Raw genomic sequence first — 27260 nt, 5'->3', positions numbered from 1 at the left:
TCCCGGGCGGGGTGAGTACGCGGCGGGATCCGAGCCCTCCCCCGGCCAGCCCTAGGGATCCGGGGAGGATAATCCCAGGGCGCGGAGAAGGGCAGAGGCGGCAGGGTGACAGCTCGGTGCGGCGGGCGGGGGCAGGACGGTCGGCCGGGCTGGGTGAGGCTCAGCGCCGCCCCTGCTGCCCTGCGGCGGGGATGGGGACGAGGGGAGCATCGGGCCCCTCAGCGTGGCGCCGGAGCATCATCGCCATCCAGGGAGGACCAGCCGCTGCTGCGGCAGCCCGAGGTGGGAGGGAGGTGGCCCAGGCCCTGCGGGCTGCCGGCGGGACTCGCTGCGGCGGCGCGGACAGCGGGAGGGGGGCGCCTCTGGGCGCGGTGGCCCGGGAGCAACCCCCGACGGGCGCCGGAGTCCCGCACCCCAAAACCGGCAGTGCTGATTAACAGAGGGCGCGGCTGGGATGTGGCGGCCGCGTGGGGGTGTGGGAGTCGATGGCAAGATGCGAGGACCTTTGCTCGTCCCGGGGACCCTGACGGCCCTGCTGGTGGCTGACACCCCCGGACCGCGATGGACCAGCTGGGCTTGGCGCGTTAGTGTCCTCAGGAGGTGGTGCCAGGGCGGGGTCGGCGGAGGAGAGAGCCGCCGTGCGGCGAGAGGAGGCGAGGCCTGGGTGTTCCAGGCTGTGCAGGTGAAAGCCGGACCATCTCTTTTTTCCTGCAGAAGAGGAGGCGGTAGACGCAGCCAGCGAAGATGTCGGGGCAAACGCTCACGGATCGGATCGCCGCGGCTCAGTACAGCGTGACTGGCTCTGCTGTAGCGAGAGCGGTCTGCAAAGCCACCACTCACGAGGTGATGGGTCCCAAGAAAAAGCACCTGGACTGTAAGCATCTCTTTTGTAGAAGTGGGACATGCGCATGGCAAAGGCTCCTCAGAGGCCAGTGGTGCGGCCTGGGCTGTAATACTGCAGCTTTTGGAACACACTCCCCAGCGGGGTCGCCCCTGAGCGCCAGTCTCAGGCCTGGGAGGTGATCCCTTGGCTAGACCGTGAAACCTTGTCTTTTGAGCCATTTTTTTTCCTTCTATTGACCTCCAGTGTCTTAGAGGAGGGGAAACACACACACACACATGCAAGCACACGTGGTATGCACACACACACACACACACACATGCAAGCACACGTGGTATGCATGCCTATAATTAGAAATAGTCCGTTTAGATTAGTTGCTTTTTTTCCTCACTACCCTCTTTTAGGTTAAGGGAAGTGAGGGGTTGCACAGTCAAAATGGAGAGAAAAAGAAGATGATTCATGGAAGGTCACACTTGTCACTGTTATTTCCTAAATGCATCCCGATGGTTCTAAAATCCCATCTTCCAGTGGGGCTGCTGAGGGTTTGTGTGTGAGTGTGGGGGTGTGTGCATGTGTCATTTGTCACTACACTGAACCCTAATAGATCCACGTTATCAGGACAGGAAATCACACTTCATAGATAATGGTGATTGTGTTTTACACAACTTGGCACACTTTATCCTGTTCTCAGAAAATGCTGGATGGAAGGACTGCTTTGGTCACAAAATGGTAGTACTCTCTCGGCATTGGAGATGATGCAATTTTAGATGAAAAACATTTACTACATAATGTTCCTTTGTATTAGTCATTTGGTGGAAAAGGTTTTTCCTGGTTTGGGATCTATATGTTTCTGAAGTTTTTCATACAATTAGCATAGTAACTCTTTTGCTGCTGGAAGGTAAAGAGGGACAGTTAGAGAAAGACTGTCACCTGCTCTGGGCAGTAAGGCCCCTCCTAAGGCCACACCGGGTTATATTTTTCAGTTTCTGTTCAGTCTCTGATCTGCTTCTAGTCTTCCCTCCTCTCGTGATGTCAGTTGTTAAAGGTCAGTGTTAGCATGAAAAGCACATGTCTGTCCACACCCATCTTTCCATCTTGTTTCCTTTGCCTGCTTTGTGGTTTTCTTTTGCTTCAAGCCTGCCCTCCCACTGCTGCTGAGAAAATGTCACCATCCTTGGAGTAAACTCTAGCCCAGTCCTCCTTGTGGGGAAAGCTGGAGGAAGCTTACACCTGGACATTGTCAGAGCTGTTGCATAGCATTGAACAATTTTCTTTCTAGAAGTTTGTCTGAGGAGAAGACACCATTCTTTCCTGAAGGAATGCTTAACAAAATTTATTGATTACAGTATCATGTGTTACACATTTGGTACAGGGTGAGAGAGGCAGGCCACCAGGGCCAGGACACCTAGCGGGAGTGGAAATTATCCATTCCTGATCAGCTCACTTTGCTGCCGCATGCTGAATCATGTAGCCATCCTTCCATCATTTTCCCCAACTCTGGAAGGATGAGTCAGGTCTCAATGATGTGTGTCAACCTAGAAAATGCTCATGATAAAAAAGGTGAGGGTTATGGATCTGCTGCAGTTTATGATAGATCAGAATATTGATGTATGCCAGAGACTATGTCCAAGTTTGAGCATTTCAATAGGAAAGCAGTCAGCTAAAGAGGGGCTTTTCTAGATCTAATTAATTACCTTCATCCTAGAGGTCTGGAAACATCTCTTAAATGTTTGAAAGTGAGATATTTTCCAGTACCCCAGCATATATTAATGAGTGGAATGCTTCAGAAGATATGGACCATGGGAAAAGAGTCCATGTGAAAAGAAATAATCAGAAATAGGAACTGCTTTTGAATTATAAATATTAATAATCATTTAAGCTATACTTTTATTGAGCAGTCACAGCGTGCTGGGTACTGAGCTTTCCATCTATGGTAATGAATACCCATTGCCTTTAACTACTGCATTTAACTGCCATCTGTAGTTAGTGACATGTTTGTTGTAAAGTGGGTGAAGGAAACACTTTAGCCTAACTAGTCTCATTTCTAAAATACCTGCCTTACTTGTATGGCTTTGCATAAAAGTGAACTTCACAACTCTTTCACACATTTCAGGCTCTCTACACAAAAATTCTTAACTCTTAACACAAAAATTCTTAAGTCAGCAAAAACCAAGCTCTGAGGAGTAGGGCTAGTGACTTTTCTTTGTAGTATTTTATTTTTCCATTAAGATATGTGATAAATTATCTTCCACTCTTAACATCCAAACTTTGGGTGGGACTTGACAGGTATTACATGACTACTATGTGGTAGTCTAACAAAAGACAAAATGGAAAACTTACCTATTTAAATTTGGTTATATGCTCAGAATTCTTTGTAAAGTTGCTTTAAAAAGCAGTCAACAATTCCAGTAATTATGCACAAATTTTGAGTAACATTACCAGTCTTGAAAATACACTATACTTGTCATTAAACATGCAAACATATTACCTGTTTGTTTATAGACATTTTAAAATAGTTGCTAGTTTTGAGAGCATTAAATATTGACAGGGAAGAAGAGAAGAAAATGTAGTTTGATGATTTGAAGCAAACATTTTTTATTTGCTTTGTATATTTACTTTTAGTTTTAGAGTTTTAATTGGGAGATAATAGAGTTTATAATTCTGTGCTTTCTTAAAACTATTGGATTAATTGTTCTCAGAATCTTTATGAAAGTTTAATTTTAAATATTTGCCTAACAGCTAATCTCTTTGGATTAAAAGGTCAAAAAAGTCACTGTTGTTAATGGTGATTTATACAGTGTTGGTTAATGGCATAAGATTTATGTGTTTGAAGAAATAAGCTGTTGACATTTTGGGGCAGAGTGGCATATGGGGGAAAGGTGGAGGCAAAGAAAGTCTATGTTCTCAGTGTTTGTTTGCTCTGGTATCTGTGGTGCTAGTTTTTGAACTTAGGTCATTGTAATGCTGGTCAAACACTACCACTGACTTATGTCCATAGCCCAGATTTTTTTTAAAATAAATGTTTATTTCTTGAAGGGAGAAAGAGATTCACAAAATTATCACCATAGTTAGTAGCTATATATCAAATGCTAAAGATGTGGTAAGCCTTAGTAATTGAATAGGGCTATATTTTTATTGCATATTTAGAATATCTAAAGATTTCATTCTATACCCCACCATCCTGAAATAATAATGTTGCCCTTTGCACATTTAAAGACAACCAATCAACACTACCCCTCTGGGTTGACATGTGCAGCCTCACCTTCTTTCCCTGGGAACTTCTGTGTGTATTTGGTAGAAAGTGTCCAGGACTCAGCAGGGTTTCACCTGCTGGGTCACCAATGTTACACAGCAATGGGCTTCCTCCTCTGTTTTGTGGTTAGCCTAAAGGCTATCCCAGATCAACAAAAAGAGCTAGTAGCCCATCTGGTGCTTCCCCAAGCACTGTGTCTAGATTTAACAGAAGCACTGAGTTGGCCCAAAGCAACAACTGCGGGGGGATATTCAGAAAGTACTGCAGCCCCAGCATGAGATTTATTTGAGCTAACAGTGCTTATGACCGATTTCTAGATGTGCTGTGTTATCAAAGTCCCCTATTTAAGATCATCCAAATTCACATCTTATCTCACTGTTAACATCAAAGCAAGCATGATGGAAAACTCATTTGGTTATCAGCAATCCTATCATTCTCACACTCATCTTCTGGAAGATTCTTTATAATGACTATCCCACATAAAATGCAGATTCTTCAAGTTCTGAATCCTATGTTTAAGATATTAGAGGTAAGGTAAAGCATCAGAATTTATTATTAAAATTATTTTTTCTCATTAAGAAAAATTAAGATTATATTATTATAAAGATATCTGGTAATGGTAGGTAGGGATTATTTTATTCAAAGTAAATACTGGCAAACTACCACAAAATTCCTGCTGCTTAAAATTTCTATAAGAAAGAAAACATTGTGAAGAGGAAGAATGAAAATTTAAGCTCCAAACTTATTTTCTTTATTTAAATCTGCTTAGTATATGTAACAAATATTTTGATTCATAGAAATGTGATTCAAACCAGGCATGGTGATAATCCTAGCTTGGGAGGTGGAATCAGGAGGATCAGGAGTTCAAGGTCATCCTGGGCTACATAGCATGGCTAACTTGGGCCACATCAGATCCTGTCTCAAAAGACCAAAAAATCAATCTATCTATCTATCTATCTATCTATCTATCTATCTATCTATCTATCTATCTAATCTATCATCTATCTATCTATCTATCATCTATCTTCTATTTATCTATCATCTATCATCTATCTTTTCTATCATATCTATCTATCATCTATCTATCATCTATCTATTAATCAATCATCTATCTGTCTATCTTTTCTATCATATCATATCATATCTATCTATCTATCTATCTAATCTATCATCTATCTATCATCTATCTATCTATCATCTTATTTATCTATCATCTATTTATCATCTATCATCTATCTTTTCTATCATATCTATCTATCATCTATCTATCTATCATCTATCTATCTATTAATCAATCATCTATCTATCTTTTCTATCTATCTATCTATCTATCTATCTATCTATCTATCTATCTATCTATCATCTATCATCTATAGTGGATTTTTAAATACTTGAAAGATCCAAAAAGTAAGTAAAAGTTAATGAATAAAATCAAGTAGGGCAGTGTATGAAAGATAACTGAACACTAGTGTAAATCTGAATATAAGTATCCTCACTTGCTGTAAATATATTTTCCTTTTGGTCCTGATTGTTCTAACTATTTGCTATTGTCTGAATACACCCTATTATTTTCCTATACCTGGGTATATTCTGTGCTTTCTAGATTTCACCAGAAGACCCAAGCCAAGTATGAATATGGTTTAAAACAAACTATGCTACTTTATAGGCAGTCAAGGAGAAATGGGGAAAATGCACATCTGAAATGCTTTAATCTGATTATCATTTATATTTCAAGTCTGCTAAGTAAGAGTCTAGTCTGTGTGGGCCTGGAGTATTCTTAATGTTTAGTGTTGGGGAGCAGGGAAGGGACCACATGAGGCTGAGTAGTTACTAGGATAGGGGAAACAGAGGAGCTCAGACAGTGTTAGGTGATGGAAGGGATGTGCTTTAGAAATGGGTAAAAGTAAAGAATCAAACTATATATCAGCTAGAAGAACAATATAGGCTTTTTTACTCTGAATTTCAAAATTTTCTTATTGTTGGTGCTAGAAGTTGGACCCAGAGTCTCACACGTGTTAAGCACTGTTTAACAACAAAGCCGTAGCCTGTCTTTAAAATTTTGATTTTTTAAAAAGCCTTTTTAAAAAATAGTTTATTTGTTATTTTTATGTGTATGAGTGTATTCCCTGCATGCATGTAAGTACACCTGTGTCATGCAATGCCTGAGGAGGTCAGAAGAAGGCCATGGAGCCCCTGGAACTGGAGTACGGACAGTTGTCAGCCACCATGCTTCTCTAGTGCCCTGAAAATGGAAAAAATTATGTAAAATTGAGTAGCTAGTAAACTCGTATCTTAATTTTAATATTTGCATACAACATTTTATATTAAAACCTAGAATTTTGATACTTTGCTTTAGTAATTTGGTACGTTGTTCAGTAAATGAGTGCTAAATCCTATTACATAATTTAATCTGACCATTGAATTACTATATTTCTTTCTTTTAGCTTTCAACAGACAGCCTTTAAAATCTTCCTTCTTCCTTCCAAGCAGATCCATGCTCAAGTCGAGTGCTTTTCAGGGCTTATCTTGGTTTCTGCAACTTGGTAAAGGTCAGAACTGACACAGGAGCCTGTCCTTGAAGGCCACAGATGCGTTCACTACAGAGCTGTGTTTTGGAGGTGACTCAACTAAACCAGCATGCTTGGCGAGTCTTCAGATACAATTCATAGTGTGATTAAATCATTTGGAAAGCCAGGCTCACTGCCTTTAAAGTATTCCTGTTAAATTTCTCTTGTAAATTCCTTTCTCTTTGCAGAGAAACGTGTTGTTTACAAGTGATAGAAAACATTTATTTTCTTTCAGGAGTTTAAGTAATGTGGAGTTGTTCTGCCCTGGTGTCAATAGTATGCTGACCTGTAAGCAAGAGGTGGATTCTGCCTCGGGGCAGCAGGGTGAGACTACACAGGGAGATTTGCACCCTGAAGCCCCACAGCCATTATCTAGACTCTCTCTCGCTGTCTGCTAATTTGTCCTCTATATGTGAGGACACCTCTTCTTGTGTAATAGGGTTTCTTTCTATGTTACACATCTTTATGGTGGATCTTTTGTGTTGTAAAGCGTTTTGTAATGTGCATTCCTGACAACTCAAGAGAGACAGAGGCTAGTTCTTTGCCTGTTTTGTGGAGTTTTGCTTTTTGGTCCGATCATTAAATTATTCTCCTTGGGTTAGGATTTTTTTTTTAATTATAACTCTCCTCATGTGAACAAGAATTATTCTCTCTGTCAGAATCTTTAATCTCTCACTTTTTCTGTCTTAGCATTTTCAAGTATCTCCATTCAAAACAAGTCAACAAAACCAACTGCACGCAGTATCTCTGGACTCCCCAGCCTCTTCTAGCAGCCTGTCAGTCATGTTTTATTTTTATTTATTTTCTACCTCCAACACTCTTGAAACAGAGATTTCAAAGAAAATGTGATGCTTGCCTCCTTGTAGATATTCTTCGTCTTTCATGGTTCTGTTTCATGCTTGAAATATTGGGATTTCTGTTGGGTGCAGCCATTGCCTACTCAGTTGACCAAACCAGTATCCAAGAGCTATTGCTGACACATAAATATGCAGTAACAGTCAGGTACTGGTACCATTGTACGGAGGTGGTGATGGTGGCCAAGACTTCATCTGTGAGAAGGCTGGGAAGCCTGGAGACACGTGGGGACAGTGTGGGTTTGCTTCTCCACCACCACTATTGCCAGCCATGGCCAGAGCGCTGGCTACTGTCACTGTTCTTGCTGCTGGTACAGTTCCTGCTACCCCAGCACTGTAACAGTCCCATGGGATGTGCCTCCTACCACTTCTTGCTCACTTTTGTTCCCTCCTTTTAATTTTCTCAGTTTTAAATTTCGTTCTGGTCTTTCTATAGTTTGGAAGCTGTACATACTATTTATTCTTTCATTGGCTACCTTTAAGAATTTAAAAAAATTATTTATATTTACTTTATACTTGTGAGTGTTCTATCTGCATGCATATAAAGGCACCATGTACATACAGTGCTCATGGGGGCCAGAAGAGGGCGTTGAATCCCCTGGACCTGGAGTTACAGACAGTTATTAACAGTCATGTAGGTGTTGGGAGCTGAGCAGCCAGTGTCCTCTGTAAGAGCAGCCAGTGCTTTTGACTGCTGAGTCATCTCTCCAGCTCCTACCCTTAAGAATTTAATAGTCACACTTTAAATAAATCAGGAATCTTTTCCTTTTTTAAAAGAGTACTTTATTATTTTTATTTCTTATGTGTATGAGTATATTGCCTACATGTATAAGTGAAACCATGTTGTGCAGTGCCCTCGGAGGTCAGAAGAAGACATCGGATCCCCTGGAACTGGAGTTACAGACAGTTGTTTACTGTCACGTAGGTGTTGGGAACTGAACCCAGGTCCTTTGCAAGAGCAGCCAGTACTTTTGACCTCTGAGCCATCTCTCCAGTCCCAGGAATCTTTTTTCTAATAAAAGAAAGTGGAAACTTTGGAACTTCTATTTGATATGCTCCTATAGTCCAAGTTTTTGTTCTACTGTAGTTTTTACCCCCACAGCTAGATAACTCATTTGATAGAGACAATGCCTGTTTAGACATTGCCATCCTGTGTTGGTCTTCTTGCCTCACCACCCCTTCATGTGTGAAACTCTCTTGAACTGTAACCTTCCAAAGCTTGTTTGGTAAGGCTCCTTACTGGTAAATCATGTTTTGGAATAAAGTCTTTTATTGACTTCATGATTTTGAAAAATCCTCATGACAACTTTAGAAAAACAGCTATTATATATTACTCATTTGACTTTCATTGTTGTCCTTAAGAATTCATTGATCAGCCTGCTTTTAAAAATCCCTTGCTTTATGGATTCTTTAAAAATTTGTCTGTCTAGACCTTCTGTAGCATGTGTGTGTCTAGATGTGGATTTTCCTTTTTGTCAGCCCTATTAGGAATGTTTTCAATTTCCTGAACTGAAAATTAATGTCTCTCATCAGTTCTAGAATATCCTCAGCCTTTGAATTCTCATTGATGGTTGCCTACACCCATTTTCTTTCTTTTTATGGCCCTGAACTGTGACCACATATATGTTATACTTTATTCTACTCCTGTATGTCTAGTATAACTTGCTTAGTTTTCAATGCATTCTTCTCTAGTAGCATGGTTTGTTTTCAGATGTCATCCAGTTTATTAAGTCTTTCTTTAGCTATGTCTTATCTGCTTTTCCACAACCTTAATTATAATTTATTCATCTATATTTTAATTTTCGAAGTTTTTCAGATTTGCTCATTTTTGGATAACATATGTTCCTTGCTCATATTTTTGAGTTCCTCTATTATTGCTTTACCATTTTTAGCTAAACTAATTTTATACTCTTATTCTATACAGATCTGTTATATGGAGCTCTTTTTCTATTTCTATTTTTGCTTCTGCCTGACCCGCGATCATGATGTTTTCTCAGATGTTTTATAATCTTAGACTCTGAAGTCTTGTTGGCTGGGGCTTTATTTGTGAGAATCCTGGGGAACCTGGTGTTACCTGGAGATAATTGGCTGTACTTCACAGAAGTCCTGCAGGTGTCCCATGCTGGACTGATTTCTGATTTCCCAACTGGTACAGGTCCAGGTCATTCTTTTCATCCATAATTTGAAAATCCAAAGAACGGAGAAAAACACATTTTTTTTTCAAATCTTTGGTGGCGAAAGCTGACTTGAATCATTCTTGATACCACCTATTCTCAAGGTTTGTGCGTTGAACTACAGAAATATGTGTTGTGCTTTCAAGATTATACTGGGATGTTAGTGTGTGGTGTATTTAATGCTTTTGCTGAATCTGGAGAATGATGAATTCTGAAACATATAACCCCAAGGGCCTGAGATATTAGAGTGTTGTCTATAGTGTAAGTTTGAATCACAAACTTGAACTAGGGGAAGCTGAGGCTAGAAATGCCCCAGAGATTTTATTCCCTTTCATTTACACTGAGCATAGGCTTAATGTGACACATTTCATTGTTTTCCTTTGCTAATTTCCTTTTTCTGTATGTGCTAATTGTACTAAGGGTGTATGGGTCTTTGCTCTAGCTAGTCACTGGTTACCTTCCTTACTACCTGGTCACCTGTTGCTGACAAGGGGCTGTTAAATTGTACACCCTTAGGCTCTTCAGATTCAACAGGTGCTTCTGAGCACCTGCTTCAGTGTTGCTCTACCATGTGGTTTCCAGAAACCTTTCTTTTTTTGGTCCTGGATATTGCTTTCATTTTCTTGTGAGCTCAGTCACATGGGTGGAAGGGTGCCTGTGTATTTATCTAAATGATCCAATGTCTTTCTTGATGGCTCACCCGTGTACTAGGCCGGAGTGGACTGTTTCCTTCTTTTGCTGTTGTCCCTCCACCTCCGGTTCATTCTTAAATGAACTTTTCTTTCACTAGATTCACTGCACCCTGCATTACTTTTAGTCACGTGCACATGTCATGTTAGTTCTGTGTTCTAATATATTTTTAAAAATCTCACTTCTAAATCCAGCTTGGGAATGCCTCCTCAAGGGCTTAGAGGGCCCCAGTATGCATTCCAGCCACAGAGGGTTCCCTGTGGTGACTTCTCCCTCCAGTCTGAAGTCTCCTTCAAGCTCCTCTGATACCAAACACAGACTGATAACATGTTTTCACAAGTATTTATTGAATGATTGTCTGTATCGTACACTTTCTATTTCCCAAGTTTTAAACCTTTTCCCTCAAGCTTTCTATATAAAGATTTTACTTTTTCCTGATGACTTTCAGATGACTAGAGAGTTAAAGATGATCCATTCTCTTAAAATACTATAAAAATCAATAAAAGTTGTTTAAGGTAATCAGTTAATCATTCAGTTGCTTAATGTAATTAGCTGACGTGTATTTATTTCCTCTCAACCCTTACATTCTTGTGATATTATAAAAACTTGGTTCGTGCAGATCGGCACGGTGCATGTCTATAATCCAAGGCAGGAATATAGCAAATTCAAGGCCATCCTGGGCTGACTAGAATAAAGCTCAGTGTCACAGCATTTGTCTGGCATGCGTATGGTGCTGGGTTTGATCCCCAGCCTTGCGAAACTCAAAAAATAAACACACAAAAGAAAAAATGAGAAAACCTGCTTAAGGAGTTTAGAAAAGCCATGAGGAAAGGAGATAAATTTAACCTAAAACAGTATTTTCTGCATTTGTAAAGAGAGTGATAAATGTCGACATATTTGATTTTTAATGACCTATTTGGAGAAATTAGAAGTTACTCTCAATCTTGAGACTTTGAGTGCTTATTTAGCATAATCTCATTATTCATCTGACAAATATTTACTAAATGGCAGGAATTGTTCCAGGAGGCAGGGATACCGTAGAAAACAAATAAAGCCCTTGGCATTAGGAAGCTGGCAGCTTAGTAGGGGAGACAGAAAATGAAAGAAGCAATTGCAAGTGATTCAAAAGGAATTAAGGTTTAACATACAAAGTAAAGACTACAGTGGATGTGCATTGTAGAATGGTGTTTAGAGGCAGGCATGAGGGGTCTGTGGAACTTGCTTGGGTAAGGTGTAGGCATGGGCTGCTTCCTGCTCTTCAGAGAGAGGCTTACTTAGAGAAGGCAGGTCTTTGGGACTTGAAGAAGTTGAAGGATGGACTGGAAAGACAGCTCAGTGGTTAAGAGCATTTGCTGCTCTTCCAGAGGACCCAAGTTCAGTTCCCAGCACCCACATTGTGCAGCTCACAACTGCCCTATAACTCCAGTTCCAAAGGATCCGACACCGTCTTCTTGCCTTTCTGGGCACCTGCACATGTGTCACACACTTGCATGCATACACACACACATGCACACACATTCACACACACACAAATTAAATAAAGGATCCTAGAAGACTGAATTTAAGAGAGGTAGATAGTGTTAAGAGATGGCCTCTGAATGTGGCCCACATCTGGAGGGCCCTTGAAGTTGGAGAAAATTTTAGACATTTCTGAACTCTTAGGTTTAACATTTAAGAAAGCTGAGTCCCAGAGGCAAATCATCCCTCCTATGTGTGTGATGGTAATTCTTGCTTGCCTGTCTTAAACAACTCCCTGATGTGTCACTACTTTGTTAACTTTGTTCTGATGGTCACCTCTGTGCCAGAGAAGCTCAACTGGAACTCTGTGTTACCTTGGTTAGTATCAGTGTGTAGCTTAGAGCTGTTCTGTCTTCTAGCTGGGTAATTCAACAGACTACGACTTCATGTGGTTTTGTTACATTCTGTTTCTCTTATCAGAGTTACAGTGTGTTCATATTTTTCTGGCCTCTTCATTAAGTATTTTAACATGTAATATTCTGTTTGTTTTTTTTCTACTCCTGAGTGAGCATATGTGGACCTATGGAAAGTTCCACAGGAGGCTACTTTGAGGCTGCACTTGTGAGTAGGTTGAACTGTTTAACACCTCCACTACATCACTGCACTCTGTTATAGTTCTCTAATTGTCCTTTTAAATAATAACTCTTACCGTGGTTACAAAGGAGTCTTTGGAATTTTTTATTTTTATTTTTGGTTTTTTGAGTCAGAGTTTCCCTGTGGCTCCAGGTGGTCTGGAACTCTCTCTGTAGACTTGGCTGGCCTCAGTCTCACAGAGATCCACCTCCCTCTGCCCCTGAGTACTGGGACTAAAGGTCTGTGCTATCATATCCAGCTGAGTTTATATATAATTTTTATTTTATGTATATGAGTGTATTGCCTGTGTGCATGTAAGTGCCCATGTAATGCAGTGCCCACAGAGGTCAGAAGACGGCATCAGATCCCCTGGAACTGGAGTTATGGATAGTTGTTAGCTGCCACGTGGGTTCTGGGAACCAAACCTGGGTCCTCTGCAAGAGCAGCTAATGCTCTTAACCTCTGAGCTATCTCTCCAGCCCCTGTGTCTTTTAATTTTAATGTAACTTTTTAAGCTGTATTTTGTGAAGAACTATGCCAGGGATCTGTTTTACAGACACACAGACACACACACACAGACACACACACATACACACACACACACATACACACCATCAATCTGCTAGAGATTGATGTCATCCTTACTTGTAAGTTGTACTCATCATTTCATAAATCAGTTTTGTCAGCTCTTTTCTTCAGCTCAGCATTGTGTTCTCAGATGGAAAAAAGGATCTGAACTTAGTGCTCAGTTGGTGAAAGTATAAATTAGCATAGCTGTCTGGAAGGGTGCCTTGTCAATATCATAACTGAAACACTTGAAAATCCTTTGGCCCAGTAACTTGATTCCTACAAACTTTACCTTAAAAAATAGAGAAAATCAGTCTTCCATGGATGTTTGTTATATCATTATATATTATATGTATAATTACTAATAATCCCTCCATTCTTTATTAAAAACATTAATGTCTCCAAATAGATACTTGACAACCTTGAAAAATTAGGCGTTAAAGTGTATTTGTCTTGGAAATAAAAGTTATAAAGACTCAGTTCATTTTTTAATATATACATGTGCCTATAATAGATATTTTTAGAAAATTATGCACCAACATGTTTTGCTTTCTACTTTGCATCCCTAACAGTTTCGGCTGTTTTATTTGCACGTTACAGGAATATAGATCAAACTAGTTTTGGCAAAAAGGATCACTTTGGGCCTCATAACCAGTGTGAGGAAAAGGCATGGATGAAACCAGCTCCCTCGTGCTGTTCTCCTGCCTCCTCCTGTTTCTCACAAAAGCAGTGAGTGAGCATCATTCTTGTAGACAAACCTCAACAAGTCTATAGTGTGGTCAGTTCTCATCACCCCCTCACTGAAAGATGTAAGCTCTCTTCCTTCAGCTAGAGTTTGACAAAATCATAGAGAATAATTGATTTTGTCATCTTAGGTTGTTTCATGTACATAGCGTGACACTGTGATTGTCAGGCTCATCCAGACCTGTCTTGTTGGGAACAGTCCCAAGAGCTAGGGACTCAGTGTAATTTTCACTTCTTGTTCCTGTTGCCAACTGCTTTGGATGGCATTTTCTAGTCTCTTACCTTGGGCTTCAGAGTCCTCCACTGAAGTCCAGCTAATGGAGAAGACAGAAAAGGAAATATTCTAAGTGCTGGGACTAGCTTTAGGTATCAGTCCTTCTTATGTTTTGTTAGCAAGAACTCAGCTAATGGCCTCAATGCAAGTATGAGGTTGGCATCTAGCTTTGAGTTTAAGAGAAGGGAATGGATTGTGAACATCAGCCATTGACTCTACCATGCCCACAGCAAAGGAATCGGATTATAGGTTTTCATATACATCTTAGAAAGGTTTCTCTCATACTCATGGGGTCTCTGGCATTCACTGCCCTCACAGTGTGACAGTTTTTAAGAACTGTTTTAAACTGGCTCCTGTGAGGCCAGATGATACTAGAAATGGATGGATAACTAGTGGCCAGACAGTGGTTCACTGCCTCGGCACACATCACAGATTGATCTTAGTGCTCTTTTATATGTAACTTTGACCTCAAACTGTACCTGTATCTGATGATTTGGATTTCTATTCTCAATCACAGTACACAATTAAGCTGAAACCAGTATGCTATCCCTAGTGTAGACAGACCATTCTTTCACGTTAAATATAAGACAAGTTATTCTCTGAATTTCCATATTTGCAGTCAGCATGGATGGTTCAGAGTCCATGGATGGTTCATCTGCTAATGGCCTTGTATTTTTAAGCTTGTAACAAGCTGCTTTGTAAATGAGCCAATCACTGATTTGTGTGGTTAAGCCTAAGGGAGAAGTTTTGTCCTATCTGCCTGACAGCCAAAGGTGAAGGTGTTTTATCTTTTGCACTGATAGAGACAATTATAGCTATTTTGAGATAGGAAATGGATGTTCTGAGTTTTCCACTTAAAATTTAAGCTTTTTTCAAGGGATCAAGTCTGATATTACTCAATCACCTTTAAATATGAATAATGCAAGATATGTTTTTCTGAGCTGCTTCTTAGGTACTTACATGGATATGATTTCTTTGTAAATGTAAGATAAATCTTGATTCACTTTAAAAAAATATTTTATCATTTTATTTTATGTGTATGAGTGTATTAACTGCATGTATGTAAGTGCACCGGTGTTGTGCAGTGCCCTCAGAGGTCAGAAGAAGGCATTGGATCCCCTGAAACTGGAGTTACAGACAGTTGTTAGCCACCATGTGGGTGCTGGGAATCGAACCCAGGTCCTCTGCAAGAGCATCTACTGCTCCTAACCACTGAGCCATCTCTCCATCCCCCTAATTCAGTTTTTAATGTAAAATACATCAGCAACCCCTCTTTTCCCGTAGGATTTGGATGAAAGAAAACAAAGGGCTTTCAAGAGGTGAAGGAGGGGCTAAGGTGTGTGATGGGCTGGATGTGGTACTACAGGTATGACTGCTGACTCCCTCAGGGAGTATCTGGTGGTCAGTTCCCTTACCATAGGCTTAAAGAGGAGACCAAGTCCAAGGAAGTTAGTCCAAGACCCACCACCTCTGAGGGAGGGAAGAGCCAGGGGTTTCCTCATGTGGACTTACGGTTTCTTTTTTCCCCACTGCATGATGATTTTTGCTTACCTGTCTCTAGTGTCATGAGTAATGATATTACAAACAAAATTAGGTGAAATACCATAAGATTATTTTAGGAAGAACAGAACAGTGAGATCTCAGGGCAGTTCATTAGTTACCTTACTCCGGGGATAAAACCCCTGTGAAGCTCATCTTAGATTAACAAGAGAAAAAAATAGAGGGTATGTTATCAAACCACTGTTCCTGAGCCCATCCACCCTCATCAGTATTGTGGTAAAGCATTTATTTTAACATATTCTATGACAAGTGACCTTGGGAAGTAGTGGAGCAGACATACGTCTGTATTTGTTTTTATTTTATTTTAATTTTAAAACATATTTTATTTTTATTTTATGTGTATGCTTGTATTGCCTGCATGTAGTAAGTGCACCCATGCCATGCAATGCCCACAGAAGACAGAAGAGGCTGTCGGATTCCCTGGAACTGGAATTACGGACAGTTATTAGCTGCCATGTGGGTACTGCGATTCAAACTTGGGTCTTCTGCAAGAACAACCAGTGTTCTTAACCGCTTATTTTGTTTTGTTTGTTTTGTTTTGTTTTACTTTACTTTATTTTATTTTATTTCATTTATTTTATATGTAGGAATGTTTTGCCTGCTTGTAAGTGCACCCATGAATACAATGCCCAAGGAGGGTGTCCACTGGAACTGGAGTTACAGACAGTTGGTAACCATCATGTGGTTGCTGGGAACAGATTCTGGGTCCTCTGCAAAAGTAGCCAGTGATCTTAACCACTGAGCCATCTCTCCAACTCAGTGGCATACAGTTTTAGAAAGAGCACTGATCTGTCATTAGAGGACTGAGGCTAGCCCAGGCTCTGTTGTCTTCTGGCTCTGATTTTGGCCCAATTAATTGAATTTCTTTGGGCCCCAGTCTTCTCTCTTCTAATTCATCATGGGGTTATGATAAGAAAGTATTTTCTGAAAATGGTGACAATAAATTTCAACTTAAATTATTTTACAAACCATTTTTATTAAAGAAAGAACCTTTCTGGGCCCAGTTACCTTCCTGGGTGTTTCTGAGGGTCTGCATGCTGCAGCGAATTTGCAACAACAGCCCAGCATCAGTTACTTTAGGCTCTGCTTTGGCATCCACTTGTGAAACAATAGTTTATTACTGGAAGATATGAAAAGAGAACAGAGCAACCAAACCTCCGCTGTACTTTCATATTTTTCTGTCCACTGACATCAGTGAACACTAATTATTACAGTATAAATAACTTGTTAATTTAAATCATCTCCTAAAGTAAAACACAAAAGACTGGAATATGTATCATGATTTACTTTTATTAGTGTAGATTACTAAGCCTTGATGGTGTGGGTTTAGACCTTCCTTTTCTACATATTAATTTAAAGTTTTCAAGTATGCTTTTAATAAAAGTGGTTGATTCTTTAAGAAACATAGTGGTGGGGTTGGAGAGATGGCTCAGTGGTTAAGAGCGCTTACAGCTCTTGCAGAGGACCCACATTTTGTTCCCAGCACCCACATAGAGGCTAACACTCATCCTTACGTCTAGTTCCAGGGGATCAGGCACCCTCTTTTGGCCTCAAGGTCACCAGGAAAGCAAATGGCACAGTTATATACATGCAGGCAAACACTCATAGACAAAAATGTAAATAAAATCTCCCTTTAAAAAAAGGAAAAATTCTGCTGTGTTGTCGGCACCCCCAGCCATTCCCTACTACTTGTCCCTCTGGTGAATCTAGTCAGCCTATCTACAGCAGACAGTAGCAGGGATATCAGAGTATAAGGGCTCTAGTGGGGGGAGGGAGGCTATGGGAGAGTGCCATCTGGGAAGTGGGTGTATAGTTGAATAAGATGGTTTGGGATGTTCTGTGTAATATATACACACATGCAAAAAAATCAACAAATTTTTAAAAATGTATTATATTTGAGGAGGAAGCATGGAAATTTACATCATGTTAATCAGTAAAGGTGATGAACATTACCATTGAAATCTACCTGATGACTTTATAGACATACACAGGTGCCAAGGATCCAAGTTCAACCAATTATGACTAGTAATAATCAGATACATACAGATTAGAGAGGCAAGTGCGAACATCTCAGTGTTAGTAGCAAAGACAATGAGTCTTTCTGCAAGGAACAATATATCTAAAATGAAATGGAGACCTTTTTTAAAGGTTAAAAAGTCATTCAACTTTATGTCTTACAGGGTTTATCCTGAGTTCAATATTATATAACTGTATTAATTCAACTGTGAACCTAGAAACTTGCAGCCACTTGTGAAAGAGATGTACTCTTGCCCTGGAGTGTGTTACTGAATATGTTAAAACTGTAATGAAATGCTTCTTCTAATCATGTCGTTATTAAATTTTTTTTTAAAAAAGAAAAAATTCTTAAGACACTTTGGAAACAATAAAGGTAAACCATGAAGTGACATTATTGGTACTGGATTTTTCAGAGTTAGCATTTTATACTGTTGTCAGGTTGATAACAGCATAAATGAAGTGGAGGGACACTAAATACATGGTTCTAAATTGAGCACTGCTACTGAGAAAAATTTGCAAAATATTTTGGAAAAGAGCTGACCTGAGGGTGAAGAATAAAAAAATGATCAATAGTTGTAATGCGTGTCAGTGTTTGCACTGTATGTACTAACAGTGAAATATATTTGAATGCTGTTGACAGCTTTTAGTGCTAATGGAAAGGTGATCAAAAGTGAGTAGAAAGTATATAAAAAGCACAGCTGCTAAATAATGTTAAGGATACTAATGTCATTGTTTGGATCCAGGATGTTTTGGAAAGCTGTTGGTGGGTGGTTGAATTATTTAAATTTTACAGGCAGCCGGCAAGTGTGGTTATGATTAAAAGTTTAAAACATGATAAGCTAATTGACCAAGTGTAGTACAGCTTTTGGAAAGCCAACATTTTTAGTAGATACTCATTGTAGGCTGTTCTATTTTTAAATATTTTTGTGGTTTTTTTAAAAAGATTTACTTTATTTTATTTTTTGGCTTTTTATTGAGCTTTTGAAATTTTAATTATGTATATTTGTGTGCCTGTATTGGCCTGTATGCACACATTTGGGTGCCCTCAGAGACCAGAAAAGGGTGTCAGATCCCCTGGAGCTGGAGTTACAGGTGGTCGTGGACTGTTGGACGGGGGTGCTGTGAACGGAACTCAGGTCCTCTGCAAGAGAAGTGTGCTCTCTTACCCTCTGAGCCATCTCCCCAGCCCCTATGTTTCTGATTTTTAATTTATTTTTTAAATTGCTACACTTAACCAGCCTTATTTAAAAGAGTGAAAAAGGCAAAGCAAACAGGTGGCTGAACTTGAGACTTTTAGATTTTAGTTAAACTTTTAATCTTAAAAAAGCCCAAGAATTAATTATCAGTAACAGAACATTAGAGCTGAAAATGCATTAAAAATTGAGTATTAGTAGTCTCTCCAGTATAGTCTGACTCATGGTTATCTTATTTTAAATGGCATCATGTATTGTAAATAATTTTTATGTTTCATGAAAGTTCTTAGAAATAATATCTTTACCATAATAATGTAATGCTTATTTCTAGGCTGCTACCTAATAAAGGAACCAAACTAACCCTGTGCAGATGCACATCATTTTTTCCTTATATGCATATAGCAAAAGATGTAAAATTGAAGGGCATGAGATAGACATGAAGAAATTGCCTGTTGGAAGGAGTGAGCTCTCTCCCCATCTCCACCCCTCTACATATGTCAAAACTTGCCCCTATAAATGTGCACAGGAATTTAGCATGGGCCCCCTTCTTATTTCTGGAAGGTATTGTATGTTTATAACCATCCGAACAAAGCCCTTGTTTGATGGATCTATTGCTCAAGTAGAATCAAGTATTTATTATTAATGTGTCACTGAGCCGCATTGTGTTCTCTTAGACCTACAAACCGTCTTGCAAGGAGTGCTTGCTAACTGATTTTAAGGTCTGAAGAGACAGACGCTTCAGTTCTAGCCTCTTTTGAGTTAGACAGCCAGAGCGCAAGTCTCTCACAGTTGTGCTAAAGGAGAGCTGCTTCAGAAATGTGTCACGGTGTTTTGAATCACAACATTCTTCATTCCTAGGTAGACATTGATTCATTACAGTAATTTTAGGAAGCACTCCTTGCAAATCATGTCAGATACTCGAATTATTGCTTTTGTGGCCACAATCAGTAAGAAATCCTTGAGTTTGTGATTTTTCCCTTTTATCCCAAGAGCATTTTATATTAAAAATAATTGCAAAGGTGATTTTTAACTGATTGCTCTGAGATAGGGTGGAAAAGGAAGAAATCAAGATCAGTAAAAATCTTTTAAAATATAAAATAAAATGAATGATGAGAAATTGAATGGGAGGAGGAGGAAATACGATGTCGGTCATAGGAAACTGCTTAGGTAAAAGTTCCGACCCCGAAAAACAGGCGTAGAACTAAACATGAAATTAGAATACGTAATAGACAAGACAAGAAAGTGTGTGTGGGGAAGGGGGGGGGGGACTGAAGAGAGGAGAGAGGGCGTCGCCTACTGTAAATGAAAGGTGAAAGCATTCCATCCTTGGCGTGGAGGAGCGTGGTCAAGGGCTGCGTAGTGATTTCTTCTGTCTGTGCCCACGCCGTCCTCTCTTCTGGTCCCTGTACTGAGGTTTCTGAGTAAAGGGAACACTGCCACACCTGGAGAGTTTTTACTAAGCTTTTGAAAATAATTCAAAAAATTATTTTGAAGTTTCTATTTTTAGGGCTTTATTTTTTTTCTAATAGTCTCTCTTTTGTTATTTTTAATATGAGAAAAATATATTAATGTTCATTTATCAATGTTTAACAAATTTTTATTGGAGGCCATAGTCTTGGGTTTTCTTAAAGCTTTTATGATTCTACAATTTTCTAGGGGACCAAAACTAGAAAATTTTTAAAAGATATATTTATTTGCCAGGTGTAGTGGCGTATGCCTGTAATACTTGCACTTGGGAGGCAGAGGTAGGTGGATCTCTGTGAGTTCAAGGCCAGCCCTAGCAAGTTCCAGATCAGTCAGGGCTACATAGAGAGACCTGTTTCAAAAACAAACAAAAAAAAAGTTAAACACTTATTTTTAAATTTTATATGTATGAGTGTTTTGCTTACATGTATGTAAGTGCACCCCTAAGTGCAATGCCAGGTGACCAGAAAAGGGAGTCAGATGCTCTGGAACTTGAGTTATAGACAATTGTTAGCTGCTGTGTGGGTGCTGGGAATCAAACCCAGTGCCTCTGCAAGAGCAGGCAGTGCTCTTAACCCCCGAGCCATCTCTCCAGCCCCGAACTAGAAGTTTTTGTTCTAAGGCATTGAGATTGAGAGCTGTCCTACATGTCTGGTATTATGAGGACTCAGCACTCTAAGAGGAAGAGAAGTTTGACAGAACCTTGATGACTTTAGTGCTGGCAGGCTGTCTGGGCTTCCCACTAGCTGCTCTTTCTTTGAGTGTCCTAAATGTTTCTGTCTCTTGTTGCAGGAGGGATTCGAGGTTGTCTAAGTTCCACTCTGATCCTTGATTGGGGCGGGGGGGGGGTCACATTTGAAACAAAGGATCTCTGTGCACAGATGCGCACATCGCCTCTGCCACATTGAACATCCTCAAAGGCCCAATCAGCAGAGGGTCCTCTGCGAACCAATACTTGAGATGTTGCTGGAAAACAAGACACAGCAGCATCTGTTGAGAGCCACACAGAACAAATTTATCAACATATTAACATATTGATAACAGTGCATTACTTATGAGGTACAGTGTGAAGGTGTGACTGGTGTATTATGAGGAAGGAATGGCCAGAATTGTCTGATGGGAGTCAAGAAAGGCCTGCATGAGTGCAATGTTTGGATGGGTATTAAAGAACAAACAGAAGTTTGCTGAACAAGGAAGTAAGGCTGGGCCTGGCATATCTAATGCATGGTAAAAAGAAAAGAGAAGAGGCTGAGGCTGTGAAGAAAGCCTCCCAGAGGCCAGTTTCATTATATTTTATAAAAAGCAGTGAGAAGCCAACACAGAGGTTTAACGGGAGATCCATTATCAGATTTATTAATAGGAATATACATCTGGACTTGTAGACTTAGCTACATCAGAGAGACGGGGAATTAGACACATACATACTAGAAGAAGCCAAGCAATGACACATCCCAGCAAGGCCCACGAGCAAAGCAGAGGCTGGATTTGACAGGGCATTCTGGGGGCTGGAGCCATGGGTCAGTGGTTAAGAGCACTGGCTGCCCTTTAGGGGACCCAGGTTTGGTTCCCAGCACCCACATGGTAACAACCATCTATAACTCCAGTTCCAGTGGATCCAGTATCCACTTCTGGCGTTTGAGGGTACTGCACACACAGGTGCACTTACATACATGGTGGCAAAACATATATGTAAAACAAAAATAATTTAAAACATTATGAAAAAGAAAGGACATTCTAATCCAGGAGCTGGGGATCACATAGAAAAGCTAAAGAAAGAGAGGCCATGGCTGCTGAATATTTTAAGGTTAACCCACAATGGAGTCAAAATTCTTGGGGTTAGAAACTTCTTTAAACTTGTATTTGTTTGTTTGTTTGTGCTCTGAGGCAGGGTCTCCCTGTAGCCCCAGCTGGTCTGGAACTCACTATATAGACCAGACTGGCCTCTGTTTCACAGACATCTTCCAGCCTCCTGCATGCTGGGATTAAAGGCATGTGCCACCACGTCTGGCAATTTTTCAACATTTTTGTACTCAAAACATCTAAGCTGAAAAATACATGTAGCCTGGTCCTCTCCATTGTTACCGTCAATCCTGGCCACCACCATCCCTTCAGGGTTTGCTGGGAGAGCTGACTAATTCTGTTTTTGTCCTTCCTCCACCCCAGCTGTGCCCACCTATGTGTTCTCAGCACATTACTTGAGTCTTTCCCCATTCACCCAGTCAGAAGGCCTTCAAAGACCTGAAGGGTCTGACTCTGCCCCTGAACCTGATGTGGAGTCCATCACACTGGCCTGTTACTGTCCTGAACAGTTGGATAGGCCTCTGCGTCTGCACTGACTATCCTTTTGACTTCCAGTGAGCACCCTTTCCTTGAAGATCTGCATGGGTAAGTAGGGCAGTCTACTCCTGAGATGAACTTATGATGAAAGAGGGAGAAAAAGAAAATATGTAGAAAAAAAGAGAAAAAATCCTAATACTCATCACAGTGTTAAAAATTGTAAGTTCGCCGGGTGTGGTGGCGCACGCCTTTAATCCCAGCACTCGAGAGGCAGAGGCAGGTAGATCTCTGTGAGTTCAAGGCCAGCCTGGTCTACATAGTGAGTTCCAGGACAGCTGGGGCTACAGGGAGACCCTGTCTCAAAAAGACCAAAAAAAATTGTAAGGTCATGAATAGTACACTGTGATAATGCTGTGACTTAGAATTTCTAACACAGTCACATTTCAGCCTAATTTCAGGTGTTCGTTATCAGGCACAGATGGCCCATTTAGGATATTATCTTCATTTCTTGAAAAATATGCAGTAAACAATGTTTTTCATTGTTGTGATATTACTCAAGACAACTTCCTCAGTGAGCATCTGTTCATTTGAAATGAGGGATATTTTACCACAATCCCCCAGCTCCCTCACTCCACCATATTAACAGGATTCACTAAACCCCGGGACCAGTTCAGCAAGCCACAGGGTTCACAGCAAGGTTGCAGGAGATTCAGAATGCCTGTCTCACTGCAGTCAAGTCCATCATGTTGAGACCTGCATTGAAACCACCCTCTAAATCTAATTTTTAAATTGACCTTTATTAAGGAGTTATATTTTAATATGAAAATTAACCCCTAAAGGCCACATCTAATGAGCATCACTTATTCTTGAAGAAAGACACTAAAAATGGCTGAGTGGACTTCCATGCTTTTTCTTCTTTCTAAAAAAATATTTATTATTTTTATTTTATGTGTATGAGTGTGTTGTGAGTGTACCTATGTTGGCAGTGCCCACCCCACAGAGGTCAGAAGAAGGCATCGGATCCCCTGGAACTGCAGTTATGGATGGTTGTTAGCCACCATGTGGGTGCTGGAATTCAAACCCAGGTCCTCTGTAGGAGTCTGTGGTCTTAACCACTGAGCATTCTCTCCAGCCCCAGATTCCCAAGCCTTTTCGAAAACATTATCAGTTAATGCATGGCTTAGACTGCTTCTGTTTATCAGTTTTGGAGTAAATGCTTTAAAGTCAATGTCCATCTCTCTCTTCATTGTGCTTTCATGGGAAATAAGAGCAAAGAGAAGTTTGCGTATGCCCTGCTAACTGAGATCAGATTTGCTGAATTTGGTGTCTCCTGTTGAAACATTCCATGAATCCAAATACATGCCACTGGCCTGAGAGATGTTTAAGCAGCTGCCATTGACTGCATTCTGTAACTGGTGAGGTTACTTCAAACACCAGGCAATATAAAAAGAGACTGTATCCATACAAAATGTCCTGGGCCTAAATTGGACATTAGATCTAATATTATTTGAATTAGTCATCAAAGACCTACCAGCCACCATTTAAAGCAGAAAGCTGCCAGTGCTTTGAAAACCAATCTCTTCTTTAACATTTAAACTCTGACAAAACTCATTACGCTTTTCCCTTTGTTGGTTGTTAAATACTTCTTTGACCAAAAATTCCTAAAAGTAAGCAATAAATTGTGTAAATCATGTCCTTATGACCAGAGTATTCAGAAGAGTGCTTGATTGCATCAAAATAGAATATAACTAAGTAGCAAACTTATGCCTGAGAGTCCTCACCTGTTCCATCTGCTCTGCAGGTTCAAGGACACTCAGTAAGGGACATAAGAAAGCCTCAGTGTTAACTGTAGGATGGAAAGGAAAACTAGCTTAGGCAACTGAGTGCATTCCAGGTTCACAAGAGACATCTCAAGAGCATCTACTTGGCAAGTGCGGAGTAGGTGCTTGGAGTTAGTGAACCGACTGGAAGCAGCTTGGCAGCCTTCTATTGTGGGCAGGAGAGGTAGTAAACATCAAGAGTGGTTAAGTAAATTGACAGATGCATTAGAGGCAAAAGGAGCCAAAGAAACAATGAGATGAAAGCAGAGATGCTGGCTTCCTTGGGCGGAGACTTGACTGAGATAAAGATGACTAGGCTTGACTTGGAGGGATCCGCCACTGAAATACTTGGTGCAAGAGTGGCACAGTTAGTACCAGCAGGTGCTTTGGGAACCTCATCTTGTTGCATTCAGAGGAGTGGGAATCCACTTGATGGGACTTCCTCAGCACTGACGATTGGGAGGTTGTGGGGAAATTGGAACGTATGGCCAGAGTTGAAGACATAAGTGAAGTTCGTAAGTGTGGGGTTATAAATGAAAAGGAGAAACAATCAGCAAAGTCCCCAAGTCTAGTCCTGCCCCACCAGATTAAGAAGAGTTTATGCAGTGTGCAGTAGTCTTAAACCTGTTGAAATGAGGAATGAGTCCTCTTTGTGTTGGGCCTTTCTTTAATTCTTTTTAACAGCAATGAAGTGGATGCTTTTTAATAGGGGAAATCAAGGCATTTAGGTTTTCTTGATTCTCTCCCCTTGTGCCAGATAACACAGTAGACGTTGTGCTCACTACTCCCAATCCTGTCAGAAGCAGCAAGGAAAGAGACCTATCCCCTGATCCATTTAGGGGCACTGCGTTTGTGGGGTGTGGGGAGGGGTTTTCTCACAGCTGATAGTTGTGTTCTGAGGGAGCAACCAGACAACAATCAACAGAGTTGTTGATCCTTACAATAGGTTTTCCTGAAACATGGGAATTGACCCTGTGACGTGATCATAGCTCTTGCCTTGTGTCAACACCAAGGGACAGGCTTTGCTTCTTTTCCTCACAGGAGCTTAAACAACAAAATATCATGGAGCTTTTTAAAAATTTTTTAAATTTAATTTTATTTTTAAAAAATAATTTATTGAGAATTTCATACATGCATATAAGGTGTTTTGATAAAATCCATGCCCACTCCTTCCCCTCCAACTCCTCCCATATCTCCCCATCACTTTTTCCTGAAAACTTCACATAATCTTTATTCTTCTTTCATTTTTTATGGGGCTTTTTGCTACTCTAACATTCCTCTCTCTGAAGAGGTAAACCTAAAATTTTTTAAGGATTAGATAAAAGTTCCCAAATACCTTGGACATTTTTGGCCTTTGGAACAAAGTATATTGTTAAGAGGCCCAAGGACATTGTGACTTTTAGCCAAGAAACTGGCTACTTTTCTTTGGGGTCTTTTTTCCCTAACTGCCTAGCCAATTCCTACCTCCTATTCTTATCACACCATCCTCTGAAGAGGTTATCCAACTTGCGGATAGGGAATTGGGACACAGACCACTCTGGCTTCTTACATGCTGAACAGGGAAGCAGGGTGAGGTAATTGGAGTACCCCTTCAGTGGGTCTATCTAAAAGACTCCCAAATTGCATAACTCTTATCTGTAGGGGGAAAGAAAGTCCTTGACTGGTGACTAGTGTATGTAAAGGAGAAGTAAAGGCAAGAGTAATTAGCATTACAAGTTCTAGACAGGGAACTAGAGAAAAGTCAGAACAGGGCAATTTTCAAATGTTCATTTGAGAGTCCACTGGAATTTCTTGACAAGGGCTTCCAAAACCATCCCTCTATTGGGTTCCTCCTCATTTTTCTTTTGTCTTCCAAGGCTGGACTCGAGAGTGATGGATTCAGGATTCACTTTTAGGAATTTTGCAAATTTATCCATCATTTTAGAACAATAGTGGGTTGTCTCCCATAGCCACAGGTAAGCACTACAGTATTGCAGACAAAGATTTGAAGTCTCACATCTAAGCAGCACTTTCTGATTAGGAACAAAATCATCAATGAGAAATAATTGTGTAAATAACTTTTTATATGGACTTAAGTCTAATGTCTGGGAAGTGTAATCCCTTGAGCTCTTAAAGAAATATACTGATGACTTTACTCTTTGGTTATACTTTCCTTTTGGGTGCTTAAGACCATACAGTTGGCCCAAATAAATCAATTTATTTTTACACTTAAGGTCATTTGAGGATCTGTTCCTCAGGGGTCACATGGGCTTGGGACGAGCCCCTGGCTCCTTTCTTTTATCAGTTACATCTATGTGGAGCTTCAAAGAGACTTGAACAAACTCTCTTCCAATATTACATGTCCTCCTCCGTTCTTTCTGCCACATGTTAGTTATCTTCTGGGAAAGACACAGATCTTTGTTTAACTCATTTTTGGAATAATTATTTTGATTTTCTCTCTCCATCTGTTCCTCTGAAAAGGAGAAGTCTTTGGATGGGGTAGTAGAGCTAGGCTTTCTTATAACTGTGATTAGAGTGCATGTAAAATTGAATTGCTTCTGAGTTTTAACAAAATAATAGCTCAAGCTTCAAAAGTTGGAATAACTGTTTTAGGTTCCCTAAGGAGAAAAAAGGACATTTAATATTATGGTTCTGTCTAAAGATTGTTTATTCCTTATTCATTCTATCTCAGAAATTTTGCTGAGGAGGCAGAGCTCCCATTCTGTAAGATAAAGTACACAGATGCATAAGTGCTAGACAGTGTGAGGTGAAAGCTAAGGGTGCTTCAGAGTGCCCCTTATTGGACAAGAGCCAAGGAAGCCCACAAAGCAAGTGCTGCCTGAGTACCTGGAATTGATAGGCACGTCTGTGCAAACAGATGGAAGGAAGAGAGGGC

The 27260-nt window shown here is 40.3% G+C and overlaps 1 protein-coding gene across 10 annotated transcripts in view; it reads left to right on the top strand.

Annotated features, from left to right (window-relative positions):
- Snap91 (synaptosome associated protein 91) overlaps window positions 1-27260 on the top strand; it is a 135420-nt gene that overhangs the window by 598 nt on the left and 107562 nt on the right. For 6 of the 10 annotated variants that reach the window (XM_029560987.1, XM_008827833.3, XM_029560986.1 and 3 more), the window contains one exon: window positions 715-874. In XM_029560987.1, the coding sequence (XP_029416847.1) occupies window positions 745-874 (130 nt within the window). In that variant the 5' untranslated portion in view covers window positions 715-744. Of the gene's footprint in view, window positions 12-714; window positions 875-27260 lie in introns of those variants that run through there. The other 4 variants (XM_029560981.1, XM_008827837.1, XM_008827832.2 and 1 more) reach the window with 2 other exon arrangements.

The sequence above is a fragment of the Nannospalax galili genome, unplaced genomic scaffold (genome assembly GCF_000622305.1).
Source record: "Nannospalax galili isolate Female #2095 unplaced genomic scaffold, S.galili_v1.0 scaffold2893, whole genome shotgun sequence".
NCBI classification, from domain to species: Eukaryota; Metazoa; Chordata; class Mammalia; order Rodentia; family Spalacidae; genus Nannospalax; species Nannospalax galili.
The sequence above is the reverse complement of the archived record's forward strand: the minus strand, read 5'-3'. Positions and strand labels throughout refer to the sequence as shown.